This window comes from Haliotis cracherodii, unplaced genomic scaffold (assembly GCF_022045235.1).
Source record: "Haliotis cracherodii isolate W230 unplaced genomic scaffold, xgHalCrac1.p SCAF_1, whole genome shotgun sequence".
Taxonomy (NCBI): Eukaryota; Metazoa; Mollusca; class Gastropoda; order Lepetellida; family Haliotidae; genus Haliotis; species Haliotis cracherodii.
This window is the reverse complement of record NW_027266264.1, coordinates 21,694,009-21,717,105: the sequence shown is the minus strand read 5'-3', so window position 1 is coordinate 21,717,105 and position 23,097 is coordinate 21,694,009. Positions and strand designations below refer to the sequence as shown.

The following is a 23,097-nucleotide window of genomic DNA, read 5'->3' as shown; positions in this document are numbered from 1 at the left end:
AATAAAACAAAGTGTTTGCCAAACAACAAAAACTGTGGTGGGGGTCGTGGTTTAGCATTGGGGCGACTTGCACCAGAAATAAAGTCTATTTGCGCACATCAAGTGATGTTTTACAATCAAAAATAGCAGTAGATTAAATGCACCACAAGAATTAATTTTCCATGTATTTATACTGTATTACATTGTACACGATTACTCTGATGAAATGACAGAATCCTCAGCTTAATGAAAAGGATTGTAAGATTAACAGAAAAGGAATGTTAAAATGATTTAAAAGCGATATATATGTTTCGTTTTAATGTTTATTTCCACCAGACAATATATTAGGATGATATCAAACTTGGCTGTTGCAGTCACATACTGGAGTGTTGTCCTTTGACTTGATCCATCTAACAGGTAATGTTAAACGAGACGAAGTCTCGTCAAAACGACTTCATCACATCTCTCACGACGGCGAAATTAAATCTTGTGTAACTGATGAGCATAATCTGTGCAAATGTCGTCCAATAGAACCAACATCCCACAAATGTTGCCATTTTATGGAGACCGACTTCGCAAAGGTATATTCAAAATCACTTTGGCAAGGCCTGAGTTCAGAATTATCAACCTCATCCTTTCGCAATCCCGACCTAGCAAGATTATCTCCTATTTCATTACCCTTCAAACCGACATAAGCTGGAACCCATACAAAGTTGCATGAGATATATTTAGTATTCAAAAAATGTGTCCGGTTTCACAATTTCGTACATAATCTCATTTATGGATACATTAACTGCAGACTCAGAAAGCCTCAATGACTAATGAATCAGTAAAACTGTTTGCTTCATGGTCATGTTTATCCACCCATGTCAATTCTTCAAATATAAAATGTAGTCATGAAGCCTGAAGACGCCGAAGATAGTATAAACAGGGATCAAGAAAGCTCCAGCAGCACCAACCATGGAAAAATCCTTGGCGACGTCAGTATAAATGTGTTTAAAGTCTGTGTATCGTTCTTGCAGAAAATCCTCACAAATTGCTCTCACTATATTTGGACTATTTTTCTTAACAATGGAAACGAGTTTATAACACAATCCTGACTTTAGGAGAAGCCAAAGAGCAGTTTTAGAAGGTGTTGATGGATCCACTGGATTCAAGTGAGCAACTCCATGTTGTGCTGCCTATTTCTGAATGTTCAAGCCAGACGACATCTTGCCGTGAGACCGGTCACACATGATATACTCGACACAGTCACTAGCTCCCCAGTGAGTTTTGGACACACACTTCAATAGACTAATGACACTGTTTCAATACCTGCAAGGATGGGATATATGACTTGACCATGTAAGTCTCTAATAAAAATATATAGCCAGAAATTAGAACACTGGGTCAGGTTATGGTCCCCAAGAGATATAGAGATTACCACACGAATGTCTGTCAGATACCATTTATCTTACATCGAGTTGTTTTTAAAACATATCGAACGAGCGAAAGCGAGTTACATACGATTTGTTGTTGTTTGTTTGTTGTTTAACGCCGCACTCAGCAATATTCCAGCTATATGACGGCGGTCTGTAAATAATCAAGTCTGGACCAGACAACCCAATGATTGACTAGATACGCTTTGAATCAACGAGTTGTGAGATAAATGGTATGTGACAGGCACGAGTAAAGTAATCTCTTTCTTACACACCCTAAAATCGCACCTTTTTAGTATCGAATCGATATATTTTGTCATACATGATCGCTGTGGCGCATTAATACATAACACCACGGTCATGAGTGACGTCATCCGACGTACTGCTTACTGATGATAATGAAAACTAGACAAAATTAAAGAACCCACTGGATGCCGAGTTAAAAGTTTGAACCTCAAACAAATTACCAAATATGTACAACAACGTTTACTTCCGTATAACATCACTTATGGTGACCGACCTTTACAAAATAGCGTGTTCGCTGACAACAGTAGGCGGGATTTCCAGAGGAGGATTTTTCTTTTTTGAGAGATCGTAAATATATAAACGTGTCATGTAAGTAACCGGATCATTGTAATGTATGTATTTGATATTCCATAATTCGTGCTACGGTGTAAAATCCTTATAAAATCTGAATTATACTTTGTTTGCATTTCAACAAGTACAGTTTTGCGAGCCTAGTGTTCATTGCAACTTTTCACACCTAATTTATTTCGCTTAATTTCATCTGGATAATTTGCATTGGTGACAAAGATCACTTGTCATTTGATTCCAAAATGCATTAGGAATTCATGGATGCATGTGTCGCAGCTGAGTTAAATGTGACTTAATAATCACAATCCTATATGGCGGAACGAAGACTTCGGCGTTCGTGTTTGCGTATTTTCCAAAACATTCTAAACGATTCTAGGCTTATCGGCGACGTTTCAGAGTGAGTGATTTGATGAAAAACAGGGAGCACCTTTAGAATACAGTACCACAACTTCCCGTGAAGTTGATGTATCCATCTTAACATGCTACCTTTTATACCAAGCTTTTGCAGTTTGAAATGCAACCCATATCGCCAAATCATATCTCAAACCTTTTCAATATCAAGGAATACGCACACCATGTGGTCCTGATTGCAAATTACTTCCTGAGCTCCTGTCTTTAGTCGCACATGCTGATAAGTGCATGAGCGACCTTTTCAAACCTTCATTGAATTCGGGATAAGAGCTATTGTTTCCCAAAATAATACGTGAAGCGATTAGTAACTATTCTTTCCATAATTTTACATAAATTAGAGGTAAGGGAAATTAGCCTAAGGGATGCTGGTAGTGAGGTGTCTTTACCTGGTTTAGGTACAGGTATAATTAAGGCGTGTCTCAAAGCCTTTGGCATAAATCAAGAATGCAAGTGCATATTCAAAAGCTCGCGAATCACTTCAAGAGGAGTATCAGGCATATTCTTAAACATTTCATAACACAAGTTATCTGCCTCGGGAGAGGAGTTGAGAGCTCATCATGTGTTAATTTAAATCTGAATAACCATAAGCCATAGTCGATGAAATATCTATCATAAACTGTGTTTCGTATGATTCCATAACATCTTTCAAGACTGTTTTCAGACGTTTTCAGAACTGTTCTACCAACCTGTTTGCTTGCGACTATTCGTCACTATGTTGCCAGTTATGCCCATAGCAGGAATAGGAGATCTTCTATTTGTACCACAAATCATCTTTACTCTGGATGAAACGGACTTTAATGGGGCAAACCTATTCACTGAAGAGATGAACAACCGCCAACTGGAAAGTTTGGTACTCCAAACAATGTGTTGAAACTCGTTTTCTACCTGGACACAACCAAATCACATGGTATTGAGGTATATCTACCTTATTGTAAGCGTTTCTCCTTGTCTTATTGGCTTTTCTTCCATTATTTGATGCATTCACAGACGACAAGTATTCCTCCATTATTTCAACAATCTGTTTAGAAATATTTCCTATGGAGGTATCAGTATCATCATTGATCAAGTCAAAAGTGATATATGTTCATTACACAGAGAGGAACATTCAGCCAAATTCACCTTTTTTAAACTTGCATCTAGGTTCATGATCATGACATGACCTTGGTGGACTCAGCTGAATATCTGCCAACACTGGCAAATGATCACTGCAGAGAACATCATCCCAGTTGCACGTATTTCCCAATGAAGAGGAAACCATTATAGATAGCTCTAAAGGAGAAAAGGTCCATCTTCTATGATCCATTCTGGTCATTTTTCCGTTATTCAGGATAACAAGATCAGCTTCATCCAAAAAGCTTCAAGGACTGTCCCGCTGAAATCTGTTAAACCCCAATTCACCTCACCTTTTGCTAGTTGTGTTGAAACAACCGGAATGACTTCAAACAACCGGAATGACTTCGAACAAGAACGTCATGAAACTTTGATAGGCGCTTCTTAGAAAGGGAGTTGGAGCCAAAGGAATAGTATGAGTTTATGCTGATTTAGTTGATCGTGCTTCATCTACATTTAAACCATGCACAGAGTATTTGCCAGAAACAACCAGGGACAGCATTTGGTACAGAGGTGGTTTCGCTTCACTTGTGTGAACAACTGCTGGTGTCTTGTTTACTCATGGAGAAACATGGCTGGTCACAGCGGATGCATAGAAGGGTGAAGGATTGACCTTGGCAATTCGAGCAACTTCGTCATGGGACACCTACTTTTTTACTCTCATGTTTTTCCTTAATTCTATTTTCTATTCAGGTGATGTCCCTTTGGTTATGCTTTCACCACAGGACACATCAGAGTGTATTTAAGAATTGACCTTCACTTTGTGTGAGTTCATTGGAGTATGTCGCAAGCTCCGACGTTCATACAGTTTGGCCCTCACTCTATGAAGGTTCATACTCCAATGAACTCACACAAAGTGGAAGTCAATTCTTATAAAAAAAATTATCACAATTTCTTACCTCAAAGGATGTAGGTCAAGATCTAAACACAATTTTATTTAGTACGTGTGACTTCATGTTTACACTGACAGTCATACAACAACCAGCTATATCGCGGAGTAAAATAGTTCCTCAATGCATGTTTTCGTGCTAGGGAATTCCCAGGGTTTTCCCCAGGAATGTGGAAGTAGTCCGTCAGTGTTTACGTCATTTCAAGAACACGGCCTCGTGAAAAACGTATGAACGTCAAATTGTGTCGTTCATACACTTATGAACGTCAATGTCGCGGTCATGTGACCGACCTCTCGTCCAATGGAAAAGCCGTATATCGTGTAAACTTCAAATAAAAAAATTATTACTAAATGGCATGGAAACAATAACACGAGTTTCTGAATCTGACAATTGTACATAATAGATACACATTGTTTTGCCCGTTCTTCACAAGCCATGTCATACATTGTGCACTACTAACATATTTTCATTATGATATAATTAGGTTTACATATACTACTGCCGAAATAATTAGAAATGTATTTCACTTATTGTGGTTATTGTAGTTATATTGTAGTTTGAGAACGAAAGAGACCTTGTTAAACCATGAGTAACAATATTACATAGTTGACATTTTGAGCTTTCATTTGGCCCTCCTTAGTATGTACCAATGAAAACATGTTAGATTTTGTAAATGCCTCAGGACAAAAGAAAAAGACTTCTGTACTTCTGATATCTTACAACGCGTGTATAAGGATCACGACTGCAGCCAATTTGGGTTGTGTGATATGATACTATGTTGAATACCTCGGTCAGATATCATGCCAACTCGGTTGTTTTACTTCTTACCTCAAATAAAGAGCGTAATGCATGCTACATGTATGTGTTTTTGTATGTATCAGGCTATTCGTCTCATCCTGATATGTGCTCGGTTTCACTCGAAACATAGACTAATGTATCAATTTACCAAGAAATTGCTCTGAAATATAGCGCCTGAGAAAATATATTATATTCGTATTTGCAATACATTAATGGAGTGTTCTTAGTAATAATAAATATCAGCACTCCACAATTTTGTGATATGACTCATAGTACTCAATACACCGGTTAGTATGTCATGATCAATGCTGACACCATTCAGGAATAAGGTAGTTAAACATCAATGAAAGGAGGCAAACGTCTGAAAGTTTCGGACAGTGTAGTTTAAAAAAAAAAAACACTGCAAGTTTAAGCAAAGACTCTCCCTTACATCTGGTTACTTGGTAATTCTTAAATTTTATAAAACGAGATAGTAAACTCACACTTTCCCTGAACCAGTTTGGGTTGGGGGGCACGGGTGGCTGTGCAGAGTTGCGTCCCTTGGGTACGCCAGAAACCTATGATTAGTTCGATTAGTTCGATTAGTTCGAATTATGTTTCTAGGTTTGTCAGCACTATATCTGTGCTCGTGCTCTCCCACATTAAGCTGACACGCAGTGATATCACTGGAATACTGTTAAAAGCGGCGTTAAACCAAAATCACTCACTCACCCTAACGTAAGGATATCATTTAATAGATGCGACTTTCAGTATCTATACTACTGATTACAAATCATGTAGTATTGCTCAAACAGTATGCTAAAACACAGCATAACCTGACCAATAAGCAAATGGATTAATTCGGTCAATATGTTTCAATTCACGTGTCCGTGTAACGTGGACGTACACATTGATATGTGTTTATTTATTCATACCTGAATAGTCGCCTGACTATGTCGGGAGTTAGTGTGATTCAGGTCTATGTATAGCATAATGAAGACATGTCGGCCTTTGACGCAGTCGCAAAGTCGCGTCTGTCTGTGATCAGTGATGACATAAGTGAGTAGAACTCTTGTCTTGACCCCAGCAGTGACAATTCACAGGACTTAATTAGTGTTTGAATGACATTGTTTATATACTTTATATGAAAGTTCTGCTCAATAAACAGTGGTGTGGAATACATCAGCGTATGTCTAAGTTGGTATTTTTGCTATCCAACAATGTCTTATTGTTGATATAAATGCGATGTTTAAAAATGCGAGCAAAGACCACTCGCATTTTTCGCATTTAATTCACGCTCGCGTTAATTTCAAGATTTACAGTATCACGACGGAGAGAACAAAGAATGGGCTTCATAGTTTTATTAGATGTTTAGGCATGACAGAAATGTTGGGAAATGAAAAAGCAACGGTTAACCGATACACCCAAATATTGCTGCCATATTATTCATACACAGTGTTACATTAATGCAACACAACATAAGTACAGTGCGAAAATTAGCAAAATATGTTCGTAGATCAAGGTATGAACATTTTGAAGAAAATAGATCTGAAGAGTGGCATTGGTGAGTTTATTTCAGGATCATGATTAAGTCTTTGAATGACATTTAGGAGTGATACACACGAGGAAGAGCATCTATGGATGTCAACTTCTTTATAAGGAGGAACACAACGTTTCGGAGTATATACTTACTCCTTCATCTACCTCCGAATCTTTGTGTTCCTCATTCAAAAGTTGACACCCATGTCTCTTCCTTGTGATCATTATTGGTTTGAATACAAGTCCTGTGTAAGACATTTAAATTAATACACTATGCGGATTAGTGTTAAAACGTAATTGCGTAAAAAGTAACAACCATTGTGAACAAATGAAATTATTACATAATAAATATACAAACTAATGGTATATGCTTAAATAAGATTTAACTAAAAGTAATAATTAAGCAAATATGTCAGCGAATGTGGGGTCCCATCTCCCGAGACTGGAATGAGTTAGTTTCAATCTTTGAGGTACGACTTTTTCGGAATGGCTATAAAGGGGTTCATATTGTAGTTAGTTCTATGTGGGGTTGGGCATCCCTCCCGTCGTCTACGTCTTCGCATTCTTCCTTGGCAGTTGTAGTCGAACGACCTTTCCAGCCTCTGATACATAGATATGGACTAAAGCAAATTACCTGAAATAACAAAGCAACCTTTATCAAAGAAGAGTGAGTGAGTATGGTTTTACGCCGCTTTTTGCAATATTCCGTCAAAATGACAGCGGGGGATACCAGAAATGGACTTCACACAGTGTACCCACATCGGGAATCGAACCCGGGTCATCGGCGTGACGAGCAAACGATCGCCCCGATATCAAAGAAGAAGACATGCTGGATCATGGCTGTGAATGAGCAAACCGAGGTTCATTTGACGGTTGTTTGATAATTTGTATTTTGCATGTTCCTTAATAACATCATCTGAAGAACACATTACTGATTTCAACGAACAAATCTAGAAAACATGAAACATTTTTTTAAGTAAGTCAGTATACATATCGCTAAATGCCAGTCAGAAGATGTCGGTGACATAAATGTTCTGGCATTAGTTGCAAATGTTATGTCGCTATAAAACGCAAAGTGAATCTGTCAAAACATTTTACTGCCGTTGATTGATCACAAGAAAGCATACGAAGAGTGAGTGGGTATGGTTCTACACCGCTTTTAGCAATATTCCAGCACGAAGTGTTTCGGAGGCAAGTTCACACAGGTAGTAACGAGTGTGTCCACCTTGTACAATAATGCAGGTCTGATACTTTCGCCGCACAGACGCCACTAAGCGCCGAGGAAAAGACTGGGCAATGGCATTCCTTATTTGAGGAAGGGTAATCCGGAGTTGTTGGAGGATTTCCTCCCAAACATCACTTGTCCTGCCATCGGATCGTTGAAGTGTGACTCTTCGGTGGAGAGAGCTCTTCTTCTCCATCGCAAGTTTTGTCAGCACCACTGGGCATGTCGCATTGCTGTTCTGCCTTTTGGCTGGGCGCCTCGCAGAGGTGCCGCAGATGACTCAGTCTGACTGCAGATACGACTCGGAGATGGTACGGGATGTGAAAGTTGCTGTATGGCACATATGCCGGAGATACATGGTTCGAATTCATGTGTCTTGGTAAAGGTTTGTTATGGTTGGGGTTGTTACGAGGATGGTCTCTAACGGTGTTGTAGATTCAAGCATTCCTAAGGCTTGCCATGAGATATTTTCCCTTAGGTGTAGTATAGGGAAGTCTCATCAAAACGATAAAAAGTGTTGTCATTACTGAGCCGGGAACTTCTGAAGATTGCACATTTACGATTGTATACGATTAAATACCTGCTTCTAATAACGTTTGAAGTACGTTTCTCTCAGATGTTCATTTTTTCTTGTAAAAGTATGTAATACAAGTGACATTTGGTTGGTTGGGTATGTTCTGTCCTTTTCAATCCACGTCGCAATCAATTTTTCTTTTGGGTATATTGTAGAATATATTGATCATACACTTATGAACTTTCAACCAATAAACTGCTTTTTTGACACACCTATAAGAAGACCCCAAAGTTATATTATTACAATGAAAGGATGAATTGTAATATGATTCTGCATAGTGAGTGAATATTGTTATGCACAATACTCCAGCTATTTTCCGACAGTCTTCAAAAATCAAATCTCTGATAGGCAAACAAGTGATTGATAGCATTGACATTGTAAAAACAATCGTTGGGTACTGAGAAACTTGAGAAAAAACAAATACGATTGCATAATCTTTCATGAGAAACAATCAACAAGGAAATGCATACATGTAAACGTTTTAAAATAGCAACATATAAAAATTATCCTCACGGGCGCCATGATCCAGATAGTGCTTAGTGCCATTGCGTATTTGTATCCAAAATATTCAGTCAGCACCCCGCCAAGCAACGGACCACAGAACGTACTGAAACACGTCGGATAAGACAGAGATAGAAGAGTATAATACTAGTACATCACGATACTGAGTATACTTCTTAAGTTGCAAGTATCTGAGGCAGATGGGAACCTGTTGGGGGAAGGTGCATTTGAATCAATATGTGTTGACCAATTATAAATGTAATTCACATTTTTTGACCGATGACGCTCGTGTAGTGTGTTTTGGATTTACAGTGCTGCTCACACGCAGTGTGGTAAGACCATTGTGATCAGACCATATCATTAACCTTACACATTGCTGATGACGGATATGAATATCTCTCACCCTAAACTGGTGGCAGAACACACAATGCCCGAGACAATACTGGCTTGTTTACGGTCATCTTTAAAGCCCAACTCCCTGAAATAAATCGGAAGACATGATATGTCTAATTCAATTACTAGCGGTAAAAACGTTGGTCCATTGCGCCGATCCGGGTAAGAAGTCCATTCTGAGTAAGAAGCCAACTCGCGACGTGATGTTGAAGTTAGATAAACAATCAAATACGTCCAAAATGTACGCTAAAGCCGGGCAGCCGAAGTGTACAATACAATAAGGTCAAGGTTAGAAACTATTTGACACACTGGCAGATCAGTTTACCCTTCAACAGTTTGAGTGAGTGAGTGAGTATGGTTTTACGCCGCTTTTAGCAATACTCCAGCAATATCACGGCGGGGGACACCAGAAATGGGCTTCACACATTGTACCCATGTCGTTCAATAGTTTGAACACCTATGCGTGTGCAAATGAATACCTGGTCACGTGCAACTTATATTGTAAGATATTGTGATATTGCATGAATATAGTCAAGAACGATAAATCTTTCAACCTTTACTTATCAATTTCTAGTACATTATAGTATAATAGCGTGACATTTCGGACAGTCTTTGTTGGAACGTATTATCTGGCTGTATTAGCATACTTTTCTAATGATCATGTCAACTCATTTATCTCTATGAAAAGCTGAAGTAGAGAGTGGGAAGTGTACAACTGATTAGATGAAATGTTGATACAAATCACATCTGATATTTTACATAATATATGCAAAGGACACGTGCACAAGATTTTCATTATCTAATGCTCCACAACACTCACCTGGCGCCAATAACGATGCACTTCATAGAACTAACGATAACTGGCCCCAAGGATAAGGCAAGGCACGCCTGTGTTGTGATGGTCAGCCAGAAGGATCTGAAACAATTTGGTCATATTACAAAATGAGCATTATTCAGCATAACCTATGTTGGAATAAACATAAATACCGAACATTTACAAAGAGTTTTACCTTTTTAATAACTTAGGTTACACTTTACAAATGAATGTTACTCCGAGTTTATAACTTTAGGTGGTTTCTAAAACAGTTTCCAGATTGTGATTGTACTTACGGAGTAACAGTTGGAATGAAAGGTGCAGGTCCGAAGAACAGCAATGTAATTCCGCTACAAGTCAGACCCGCCATCATCAGAGGAATCACCGGTACCTGCTAATAGAGGCACTCTCTAATAGAAAACACGTACAGTGTATAGAGGTTTTCGTATTTTAAACAGAATCACATGATATGAAAACAAAATCGATCGGAAAAACCGATAATATATGCAACATTAGGTAACAGGAATACGCCCAGACTACATAAGAACACATAACTACATATAATTAATGGTTTACACTTTAATGTAGGACATGTCGAATAAAACTTACTTTTTTATCAAGCAGCAATCCCCAAAAAGGCGTTGTGATCGAATAGATTGCTGGACATATGATAAAGATCAGAGCGATGACACCATGGCTGAGCTTGAACTGAAAAAGTGAAACATCATTGTGGAGACAATGTGCGCGCAGTTGTGCACACGTGCAGAAAGATCATGTATGTTTGTTTGTTTTTTAACGCCGCACCCTGCAATATTCCAGCTTTATAGCGCAGGTCTGTAATTAGTCTGCAACAAACAAACCAGTGATTGACATCATTAGCATCAATCCACGCAATTGGGATACGATGACATGCATCAACCAAGTCAGCAAGCCTGACAGCGACTACCTCGCCTCTTACGACAGGCATAGTCGCCTTTAATGGCAATCATGGGCTGCTGAAGACCTATTCTGTCCCGGATATTCATAGGTCCGAAACAGCATGTACAAGTGCATACCTCAAGCAGGCAAAACGCTGTTGCAGAGTCACTGAGTTGGGTTTAGCATGGCTGTTGACCTCATTGTGAGTATATCATGATGTGTCTACTTAATGTGTGAGTAAAGCCCAAAGGAACACGGTTTACCAGTTTGCTGAAACCCATGGGCATGGGTATGGTGATGACATACCAAATGGTCACAATTTGATCGAATATGGGAATCGAATCAACAACCCGTAGATTCGGTCAGCGTAATGACACTTAAGACCGCTGGACCACCTATTCCTACCAGCTGACAAGAAAATACCCAGGTGTTTGTTTGTCACATATGTAGTTACAATCAGACATAGTGTTATTCTTAAAGACACGGCGAATGTAATTCTGTCATGCATATTTTACCCTCACCAAATTACATCAGAAAGCACATACATATCAGTAGATCAGTCTTCTAAACTTATCTCTTGAATCTTAGATTAATAAAATACTTCTAATACTACTCAACTAAGTTGAGCTGAGTTAGTTGGCCTTGAAGAATATTTCATTTATTTCACGGCGTTTCAGCTTGGTGTTGGAGCGTTGGGACGTCTACATTTACGAACCTGGGTAAGATGATCAGCAAAGACAGGGTTCCAAACGGTGAAACAGATGAGAGCACTTTCAATACCAAAACCACCAAACCATACCAGGGGACTTCGGAGTAACGTCATGATGGACAGACATTTACCTTTGTCTTCTGTCACTTCATCTGGGAATTATATATTTTAACACGTCCCATTTAAGTTATGGAAACCCATTTGTCCAGAAACTCTACATATCGTGGCCAGTCTCTGTCAAAGGTATTTACAAAATTGAACATGCTGAACAATATGTAAATATTTAGATTTTTGAACAACTTGTTTTTCATTTTTCTTCCTAAGTATGTACCCATGAAAACAACATGTTTAATTTTGTAAATACATTTGACCGAGACTGGGCAAAGATCGTAGAGTTTCTGGACAAATGGATTTCCCGAATTCAAATGGGACGTGTTTTTTGGTAATATGTTATTCATAAAAAATAGTAATGATCTCAATACATATAATACACATAGTTAGACCGAAACCGATAATGTCAACAAGTTATGGTTTGATTATTGGTCATCTTTAGCTGTAGAAATACATTTCTCAAAACTCACACTTTTGTGATGGCACGAGAGCCAATGAGACAGCCCCACATGCAAAGGCACATCCACCAAGTACGCAAAAGGGGAGACTGTACCCGCCAAGCTGAAACATGTACTGTTAGTCTGAGAAATACTTCGTTGGGAATTCCGAAGCTAATTAACTTGGTCTTCAGTATTCACTCTTTATCGTAAGAGTCCACTTAAGTGGACATATAAATAGGAAAAACAAGTATTCAACCTAACTGCATGTCTTCATTTGTAAATGTTTTCTGTCAAACTAAAGTCAGTAAGGCATAAAGATACGGCCTTAGGGTGAATCCATTGTCACCTGATAGAGTCCTCCTCCTATAGCCGGGCCCAGCATGAATCCACACCCCGTCACTGTCTCCAAGATACCCTAAGATTAACAAGAGTGATACTTAAATCTTGTCAACGCATTATCAAGAACATTTACTTCATTAGACTATAACGTAAGCTATATCATCTTTCATACATGTACGTACATAGATTGTCCCCACGTTGTCGGGGAAGTTAATGGTGGCGATGGCGAAGCTGGCAGTGAGAAGAGACGCTGTTCCCAATGCCTCAAGAACCCTCACTGCGAAACAGATGGCAATGAACGGAAGTCCATCTGGCGCATGGTTTATCCATCTAAAAAGTTGTGCCTCATATCAGAACAACAGATTGATGCGAAATGTTCAGAACATGAAACTTTTGGTAATTTCAATATCGACGAAAGTTTCATTTGTGGCCTGTATTGTGTATTAATTCTATTTAACACACAGTACCAAATTGGTTTGCACTTGTGAACTTGATTGAACCTTGATTCCAAGATGGGGATGCAGTGTTGATGGACAGAACATCATGAGTTGATCAGGTCTCACTGCACTTCAATTTAAGAAAATAAGAGAGTTCCTAAGGTAAAAACAATTATTTCTATGCAGTGTGAATTGGTTATTTGTCGAACAAAATGATTTATAATCTCAGGTAAACATCATTTATGAAGTAACTGAGACATAACTGGCGATTTCAAAGAGCGTTTTAGGACTCTTGTTCAATAGTTGTTTGATTAGCGTTACAACATTCAAGGCATCAAAAACTTTGTTGGACATTTCCAAATTTGACAAAAGTGATGTTCGATGCAATTCCAAATTTAAATTTGAACCATTTGATCCCGTGTTTTCTTTTAGGTGAATAATTGACTTTGCATGTGTTTGTGATGGGTAAAACCGGTAAGCAAGATACGCTCACCTTATCTTTGACCACTCGTTTCATTCATTACTACTTGATAATGATTCTTAAACACATGCTTTTGATACAGACGGAATGATACACTGGACTCTGCCTTCAGCAGGGATGTATGATGATAATGTCAATGGTCTATTTATTGAAATATTCTGCTTATGATAACAACGCCACAATATAATCATAATATATGAGTTTCCAAAGGTGTAGGGGTTGTCGGTAAAAGAGAGATAGTGCTCCTACCCAAACAATAGGATGCAGATGCCGACTATGCACAATCCAGAGATGTAGAAGTATCGAGGGCAAGAGGCAGACATCTGAAGTAAATGTAAGAGAGACAGTTAAACTACATACATTTAAACTATTTCAAGTAAGGGTTATTGTATGGTAATGTTTGCATATACTGGATGATAGCAACCACACACTGTGTCAAGCGCGTAGATTACCCGTGATGTGATATGACTGAATTGATTATAGAGCGGTGATAAAACCCAAGGCCAATCATTTGCACTTCACGAACAAGTTTTAAGTCAGAGGACGTGTACACAAACATGGGGATCATGTACATAACTCCCATAGCGCACGAGACGTCGCACGGTACACGCTTTTACCATATATACCGCAAATGTCCGATATGATTTTCACCTTTTTTCATGACATTTTTTCATGGCCTGGCTTCCGACCGCTGGCGATATTTACATCACATTAGGAAAAACAACACCTGTTTCAAATAAATGAGTGATTCCATGAAACAGTCACGCGCCGTCAAGGGAAGAGTGTTCACCTGTGGTAAGCTATTGTAGGAATCATGCATAAAAAAACGTCATTGTATCAGAACTAAATAAATAGAACAACTTAATATAATTATTTATGCCGAAATACGTCTCAAAAACCTTTTAATCGTGGGTTCGAATCCCACATTCGCCCTGAAAAGGTTACTAGGTTTGTCGCAACCATGCCTTTGCTGTTGTTGTAAAGACCTGGATCTATCTTCCCACATCAAGATGATATATCGTGATATTACTTAATACTGCAATCGGCGTTACAACGCTCGCTCAGCGAGTTGCGTGGAAGGCGTACACTGTGTACATAATAAATTATGGTTTTGGTTTGGTTTGTTGTGTAACGCCGCACTTAGCAACATTCTAGCCATATGACGGCGGTTTGTAAATAATAGAGTCTGGACCAGACAATCCAGTGATTTACATCATGAACATTGATCCACACAATTGGGATCGATGACATGCATCAACCAAGTCAGCGAGCCCGACCACCCAATCCCGTTTGTCGCCTTTTACGACAAGCATAGTCGCCTTACGGCAAGCATGTTTTGCTGAAGACCCATTCTACCCCGGATCTTCACAGGTCGAATAAATTATGACTTGGGCATATTACCAAACGTCCGAAGAGCGGCGACACAAGGAAGATGACCAGTTCAGAACAGGAACTTATAAGGCCTATGATTGTCCAGCTTGCTCCTTTTTTCTGCGCCTGTTCATAAATATAAAATATAGTACAGCCAGTACTGTACTATTTTTCATCGTTCTGAAATCGTGAGCAGAATGAACATATAATTTCTGAAACATCTATTGCATTTCAGATGTTTCTGCAATCATGGATGATCAAAGTTATGCTTATACATGCAAGCATGAGTGGCATGCAGACATCAAGTCTCTTTCGCTGACCAGCGCACCATTACTTCAAGATCATGGATGTAACTGACGCATACAAGTGATTTTCCATTGTTTTAAACATTTGTGTTGAAGATAGAAAAACAGGCTTCTTGTATTTGTTGTAGAGTACGTCTATGAACATGCTCTTGTATGAACAGAATAAAATGACCAAAACAATAATTTACAGTCTGTGATAATATTTAAGAAAATAAACGATGATGGGGGTGTTGTATATTTCTGTTACCACTGTTACTGACAGCCTCCACGAGGACGTTAATACTATTTACAAGCTTTAAAAATATTTACCCGTATTGACTCTGCAAATTCCTCCCAATACAGATTGTCATATCTCACCCACTTTTGGCTGCGATCGTTCGGCCATTGTGTTTATCTGCTACACATACGAGGAACAACTCTCTACCCTCTAAAAAATAACGTCGTTCAATTTTCGATGTTTTCGAATCTCTAGAATGATGTGATGATAGAACAATGTTTTATCGCGAAATAAAGCAATCATCGTTCTTCGTTGTGATTTATGTAGCTAAGAGTAGAGAGCCGTACCCTGGTAACAAAGGGAGGGAGAGGGAAAGGGAGGGAGAGGGAGGGGGAGGTCCCTGTTTTGATTGGTCAAACAGATTGGTCAGAAATGCAGTGCGCAGATTGGTCAGATCCGGCACCTGGTCTGAACCTCGGTTTTCCAAACAGGACCGACTCTTGTGTTTGTTTTCCATAGGAAAAGGCCTGTTCCATGGGAGAGAAAGCACAACCCACTGTTCGACCAATCAGAGACCCTCAGAGGGCATGTGTGGCCTCTGATTGGTCGAAAACCATAGCTTCGGTGTGCATGTCGATCCTGTTTTTTCCCTCGGGTGTGCATGCCGATCCACAGCCTAAAGACAAAACCTTTTTTTTTCAACTTTATAATTCCCCAGCTCACATGCTTCAACCAAGCCAGCGTGCCTGACACCCGATACCGTTAGTCGCCTTTTACGACAAGCATAGTCACCTTTTATGGCAGGCATGGGTAGCTGACGACCTATTCTACCCCGGAATATTCACGGGTCCCCCCGCTCACTTGAACCAACAAAACAAAAGCCACAGGATGAGGGGCGTCCCTGTGATTTTTGTGAACAGGAAACTTTGTCACTAGGCGTGATGAAGACTCTGCTCTTCTTTTCCATTCTTTTTCTGACAACAGGCGCCTGTATTTTTCGTTCTCTTCTCCATCAGGCCAAAGCACACACAATTATTCACAGGGGACTTTGGCGTCCTTCAGATATTCTTTCCAGGGTTTGTCTGTGGCTTCCCAATGGCAGAGTGTCACACCGCAGCAGTAACAGATAACATGATCACCATGGCCATGTCATGAGGGGTCTGGACCATCTGTTTAGGCCACGTTCGAAAAGACCTCAGACGTTGTTGAAATGAATCATAGCCAGGATGACTCAATGTGTAAGACGGAGAAGGTTGTGCCTCCAGAATGTCATCGATGTGCCATGTGTCCATAAAGTGTGTGTTTTTTTCTCGCTTGTTCTCTCACCTTTTCAGACACCCACTCAGTATCGGGAACATCTTGGGATGGTGATATGGCATTCATAGACCGTCTTTGCCCCATGATGACTGTGGCTCAACTGAAGGAAGGTCAGTGTGTTCGCATGCTTTTTTGAAGTCTCTCCTCATCTCATAGGATCGACATATACACGATGGGCATCTCTGATCTCGAAAACAGGCGGGCACGTACTCGATGGTCTTGCAACGTGGTGGGTTTCAAGTCCAAGAACAGGTAAGTGTAAGGTTCTTTGGTGGCGTCGTCATAGGCTTCACGCAGAAAAAGGACTGTGCCTGGAAACACCTGGAGAGCCAAACTGTCGATCTGCAATTTATGCATCTCTCGGATTTTTAAAGAGGATCATGAAGTGAGCATTCAGACTAATGGTGCGATGTTATGGTGATTGGGCAAACAAGTGAGGTACAACACGGATGTGTTTCGGTGATGACTTTTCTTGGTGAACCATCGCAACATTTCCGTTTCTTCTTCTACTGTATTGTCGCCCAGAAAATCATCGATGACGAGCATGTGCGGGGCCACCCCTTTTTCTTAAGGCAAGGCACGCTACGCTTCTTTCATGCTCTGCACAAACTCAAGAGTGACCCCTAAGCAGTCTGTCATCTCTTCCAACTCATGATGAAACGGTTGCCATTCACTGTACACCCACAAGATGCGATGGGGCGATGCATCTGCTCCATTCATGATTTCACAAAGGAACTATTTGCGATCCTGTGTTTTAGCAATGAACATCGTAAAAGGGTGCCGTAGTCTAAGATGAGGTCATGACCTGTTTGAAGCCCATTACTGGTGTCCCCCGCCGTGATATTGCTGGCACATTGCTAAAAGCGGCGTAAAACCATACTCACTCACTCACTCACTGGGTGACTGACACAGGGCAACTGATCTTTCATGGCATGGCCTTTCTCTTTTTTCAATTTTTCTTTACTTTTACAACGAGCATGTGCACAGACATGACAGACAGACAGCGTTGACTACATCTCAACTCAGCCTCTACCCTTGGTTTGGCACACTATTGGAGTTGAGATAAATCAAGAGACAAAGAGTCAGTTCAATCAGTCACTGTTTAACAGCAATAACATCAACCCAGATACAAAGGAAATACGAAAGACAACTGAGGAGGGAGTGTTTAACATGTCCCTCAAAGAACGCAAAAACTTTTCATCTTCCATCTTCAAGCTCTTCGAGTGAAGATGGGGTCACCATAAGATGTGGTCGTTCATCATACTGTCCCAAACAGGTCCCAACAATGTTTGGGACCCCTCAGTAAAACAGGTAGTCTATGGCCTCCCTGAAACAGACATGACACATCACTTGACCACTGTTGCAGCTTATGTATTTCAACATGCTGTTATGTCGGCAGACACTACATTCACACTGTATGGAAGTGAGTTGAGTTTTTCCATAAGGATCGTCCTCGTCCTCGTAGTCGCAAACCACTGGCATACCTGGGGAGAAGACATCCTCCAGTGATGGTGATCAAGAAGCATCAAGCAGGGTGGGTGTGCCCAGCTCCATGGAAGTGAGTGCAGCCAACTTGTGTGCTTCATTATCATCGTCACTGATCATCATCACAGGCGGATTAGGCGAATAGGTTGGTTTCCGAGGGGTTTGTTCCCACCACTGTTCCAACATGATCTGCTTTGAACTGACATCGGGGGAGGGAAGAGTGGGTGTCCTGTTAATCCAACAAGAAAAGAGCCCTTAAGTATGCCCATGATCATAGCCATACATTTGTGATACTCATGATAATAACGGCATACACATCCCAAAGAATAGCAAGGTACTTACAGTTGTTCTTGGTGAGGGATCTTCAGAGATAACTTCTTCTGTGGCTGCCTTTTTGTAGGTGTAGCAGGTTTAAAAAATTCTGTCACTTTTGATTCGCTTGCTGCTGTTGTTGTTGCTGCTGGTTTGCTTGTTTTATTCTTCTGGGTCTTCTTTATCTTCTTCTTTGGTGCTACTTTCTTGGGTTCAGTTTGTTTTCTTATCTTCGAACGCATCATGTCGCATATCACTTCATCGGTCTTTTCACGTAACTTGGCGTACACGTCGTCGACCCTTATCTTCTCAAACATCACCTCGTACAGGGGGCACAGGTGGCCCAGTCGTCTAAGGCCCCGCGATTCACTGTGCAGAGTTGCGTCCCTCGGGCACGCCAGAAACCTATGATTGGCTCGAATCCTGGTTCGCCCCGATTATGTAGGTTTCACCGAAGTGGTAAACGTCTGAGACCTGCTTCACTTCGGGCGTTCCCCCCACATTAAGCTGACACGCCGTGATATAACTGGAATACTGTTAAAAGCGACGTTAAACACAACTCACTCACTCACTCACCTCGTCCACTTCACCCCACAGTTCAGCGGTCATTTCAATGCTCCCTTCACGACTCCCTTGACCACCCATGTCTCTCCGTGTCTTGGACATGATGTTGCCGATTCACTTTCACAGGCCTGTTCCATGGGTGAGAACAACCCACTGTTCGACCAATCAGAGACCCTAGCTTCTGATTTCGATCCACTTTCAGACAGTTGTTTTTCATCCATGGCTCCATAGATGGAAGTAAACAGTGCATGGTACTCTCTCCGAACGCGTCTGTCTTCAAGATAAAAAGCCAACAGCCAACACGACGTTAGGAACATCATAAACAAATGTCTAGTCTCTACAGGCAGACCTGTGTTTGTACTGTAGAGGATGCATCGCTTGTTGTAGACGATGCGGTAGTCTTTTGTGGTGGCTTGGGTCAGAAGATCGTTCCCTTGGTGAAGTCCTGCACGTATGATCCGATGAGGGTGTCGCACCCTGATGATATCATCCCCAGACAGTTGTCAAACAATCAGGTCTTTCATGGTGTCAAAGTTGAGGTGTTGACGGGCTCTGTAATTCAAGGTGGAACCACCCACTTTGCAGGACGTGCTGCGCGTTCCATCGTGTCTTGGGTGCATTAACTCATAGTCATAGTTTTTGGGACCCCCTGACACAAACGTCTTGATGGTGTTGCCGCCCAACGTATCCCCCAGGGGTGGATTCCATTCCTCTGGCCGATGGATGTAAATGACACTGTCCGTGTCGAAGTACAAGACCCTGCTATCCAGCGGCTTGAGGATGCTGTGCAGCTTGAGATGCGCTTGTGGGGTGACCCAAGCAGCCACGGCGACATTGGAATTAGGGTGTGGCATGTGGAATTCTTTCTTGGGGGTATATAGTTCACCAATACCATATGTTCGTTTATGACCATGACAATGTAGATGGTATTTCTTTCATCTCTCAACAGAGCAAAGTACTTGGCAGGATCACTGATATATGCTGTCTGACCATAGCCTAAGCACTTGCCCCAGTGCGAATTAAGACGAAATCCTTGGTTCTTCTTGATGTTGACCTTGTTCAGGACGATGCCTTCTTTCTGTTAGATGTCTTCGATGTAAGCATCGGGATCGGTACAACGCTCTGGGTATCCGCTGGCTTCGGTCTTCAACTTGAAATAATGGTAAACATAATGGGCAAAGAGTCCCCCTTCCTGGGTCTCCGGGCCATACGTGTCAAAGGTGTCGAAATGCCAAGCTTCATAGATCTGAATCACTTTGTAGACACACTGCTTCACGGCTTCTTGGACTTGGGTTGTGTACGTGCCCACCCAGGCCCTCTCTTCGTCCGTGGGTAGGACACGGCATTGGATAAGGCCGTGCAGATCAAACAAGGTCTCCACAGGAGGCTGGTCGCGGAGGGTAGGGTGTCCTGTGTGAAAGTTACCGTACTTGCAAATGTAGGGATAAATGGAACAGACATCGACATACCGGATGGTTTCACCTTCTTGGGCCTCATGGTATAATTGGGTGACATTGGTTCGTCCGCCTCAGAAGGCCTCACGAGGGTCTAGTGGATCACGTAAGTCGTCACAGTGTGGTCCATGCAAGAAAGCACTGAAAGCTGGATCTGTCCGTCGCATTCCCACAGGGTGAGGATACGTTTCACATCAGGGTGTTGGTTAAAGAGGGACAGGCGATACTGGGTGTGGCTATAGCGTGCACCCATAGACGTGCCCAGGACGGGATGAGATGCTCAACGTTCGGTCTTGTAACAGGTGGGGCACCCATGCCAGAAACAGCCCATGAATTCAAAAATGGCCCCTGTCGCTGGATCGTAAACTCCTCCTGGCTTTGTTACAAGGATACGGCTCTCTACTACTGACATAGCTATGTCACATAAATAGGTGAGGTGAGGTGATGTGAAAAAGGTCCAAGATTATTGCACTTGTACAGAGACGTGTGTGTGTGTGTGTGTGTCTGTGTGTGTGTGTGTCTGTGTGTGTCTGTGTGTGGCTGCTTGTCCGGACTAATGCCGACATTATAGTGCCAGTCCACTAAGATACCATGCCGCAGTTTATCATGAATATCACAGACACAGTATACTGACTTCTAGCTGACTAGTCCTTGTTTTACCCCTTAATGCCGGGCGCCAGACAGTGAAACAATAACATAATAACATGATAAAGTATGTGACTTTGGACGGCTATACTTCATTTCGAGCATATATCGTTCCGGAACCAACAACTACTCTGGAGTATAGTCGTGGAAATAACATCCATGTGCCCCATACAAATCACAGTAAAATATGATTGATATTTTCAGAATCATACATGATGATCACATGTACAAACACTTTGTCATGAATACACATGAAGACCCTGAAATGACACATGCATCCCCGGCCCGTGAAGATCCGGGGTAGGTCTTCAGCAACCTATTCTAGTCGTAAAAGGCGACTATGCTTGCCGAAAGAGGCGACTAACGGGATCTGTTGGTCAGGCTCGCTGACATGGCTAATGCATATCATCGTATTCCAATTGTGTGGATCGATGCGCATGATCTCAATCACTGGATTGTCTGGTTCAGACTCGATTATTTACAGACCGCCGTCATATAGCTGGAATATTGAAGGGTGCGGCGTTAAACAACAAACAAAACGTTCATCCCGTCCATTTCATGCATACAATCCCACGAGTAGGATTTGCCACACACTTGGGACCGAGTCACTTCAAACACAGAGTAAATCGTTGAAGTATTTTAACTGTGAAAAGCAAATTGTTGACGGGTCACATCAATGGAACCAAACACAGTAAATCTTGCAGACCGCAACAAACTGAATGCGGGCGCAATCGGGTTGTTACGGTCTCCATTGAAAATGTGGCGGGTTTTTATCATAACGATGCAAACATTATTGAAATTGTGTCTTGTTTGTAATGTGTGTGGCTTTTTCTACTGCAAGTGTGGACATATTCCATAGTTTCGTTGTTCCATAGTGCTATTTTGTGCGTGTGTTTGTCACCACATTACTATTTTGATAGTGATTCATAAAAACATGCTCATGATATAGTCCGAATTGTAAAGCGACTCTGCTTTATGCAGAGCTTTCTACTGGATACGGAATGGGTTTTGTCGCTTTATTTTGTAGGCCTGGAATACCAACAAATTTAAAGTGAGGCGCCGATGCCCCGATGCTCGAGGTTCCTTTACTTTTTGTAACATGAACGTTTATTGTACGCACAATTGTTACAACAATTCTAAGAATATCTGTACAGAAGAGTCTTAAAATAGGCGTTTTGCCTTGTTCTCTAATGGCACGTCTCATAGTAGAATTAAAAATTCAGTCTTACCTCCAATGGGAAAAACGGTGGTAAAAGGGAAAGGCAACACCAGGCAAATAAGTTTGATACTGCCATCACCCCGAAGGTAAATATAAGCTTCCATCTTCCAGATGTAAAGATTTGCTTTACGGGTGACCCTTGTGGCATTTTGCAGAGCACACGCGAAATAAGAGCATCTTTCAAGTATATGTGGATATATTTGTAGAAGTCACTACTGCATTAATGTGTCTAATTACAATATTAATCAGAGCATCCATGCATGGCATTCTAACCACATACAATAGCCAAAAGGTAGCCAGATGAACGTATGAACGAGAGGACATTTCAATTAATGTAATTAACAAAACACTTTCTATTAACCGAAAGACATCATTGGATGATAATGAAAAAACACAACAAATTGATATAACATTATTAGAGTTCAGTATAGCATGTCATATAAAAGATTCTTTTTACTTTCATACCTTCATATATATATAATTTGTTTGCAAGACATATTTAATATTCGAATGAAATGTTCTCTGTAAACAGCCAGAATCAAATCCCA

General features: G+C 40.9%; 1 protein-coding gene across 1 annotated transcript; it reads right to left on the bottom strand.

Moving 5' to 3' along the window:
- Window positions 1-7,215: 7,215 nt before the first annotated feature.
- LOC139461903 (MFS-type transporter SLC18B1-like) lies at window positions 7,216-22,697 on the bottom strand. The gene is made up of 13 exons (XM_071243395.1): window positions 22,560-22,697; window positions 15,062-15,157; window positions 13,910-13,983; window positions 12,925-13,072; window positions 12,750-12,818; window positions 12,434-12,524; window positions 11,859-12,004; window positions 10,835-10,933; window positions 10,522-10,619; window positions 10,232-10,327; window positions 9,422-9,496; window positions 9,031-9,124; window positions 7,216-7,352 (listed from the first exon to the last, which is right to left on the bottom strand). Exons 1-13 carry the CDS (start codon window positions 22,695-22,697, stop codon window positions 7,221-7,223), a joined length of 1,356 nt encoding a protein of 451 aa, XP_071099496.1. The 3' UTR covers window positions 7,216-7,220.
- Between the last annotated feature and the right edge of the window lie 400 nt (window positions 22,698-23,097).

Bases quoted from the DNA above. Each gene is read 5' to 3' on its own strand.
- LOC139461903 (XM_071243395.1), bottom strand. From the start codon at position 22,697: ATGCCACAAGGGTCACCCGTAAAGCAAATCTTTACATCTGGAAGATGG. The intron at 12,525-12,749 runs GTGACAATGGAT...TACATGTTTCAG, and splicing joins TAGGAGGAGGACTCTATCAG to CTTGGCGGGTACAGTCTCCC. The intron at 9,125-9,421 runs GTGAGAGATATT...GACGTGTTTCAG, and splicing joins TGTTCTGCCACCAGTTTAGG to TACGTTCTGTGGTCCGTTGC.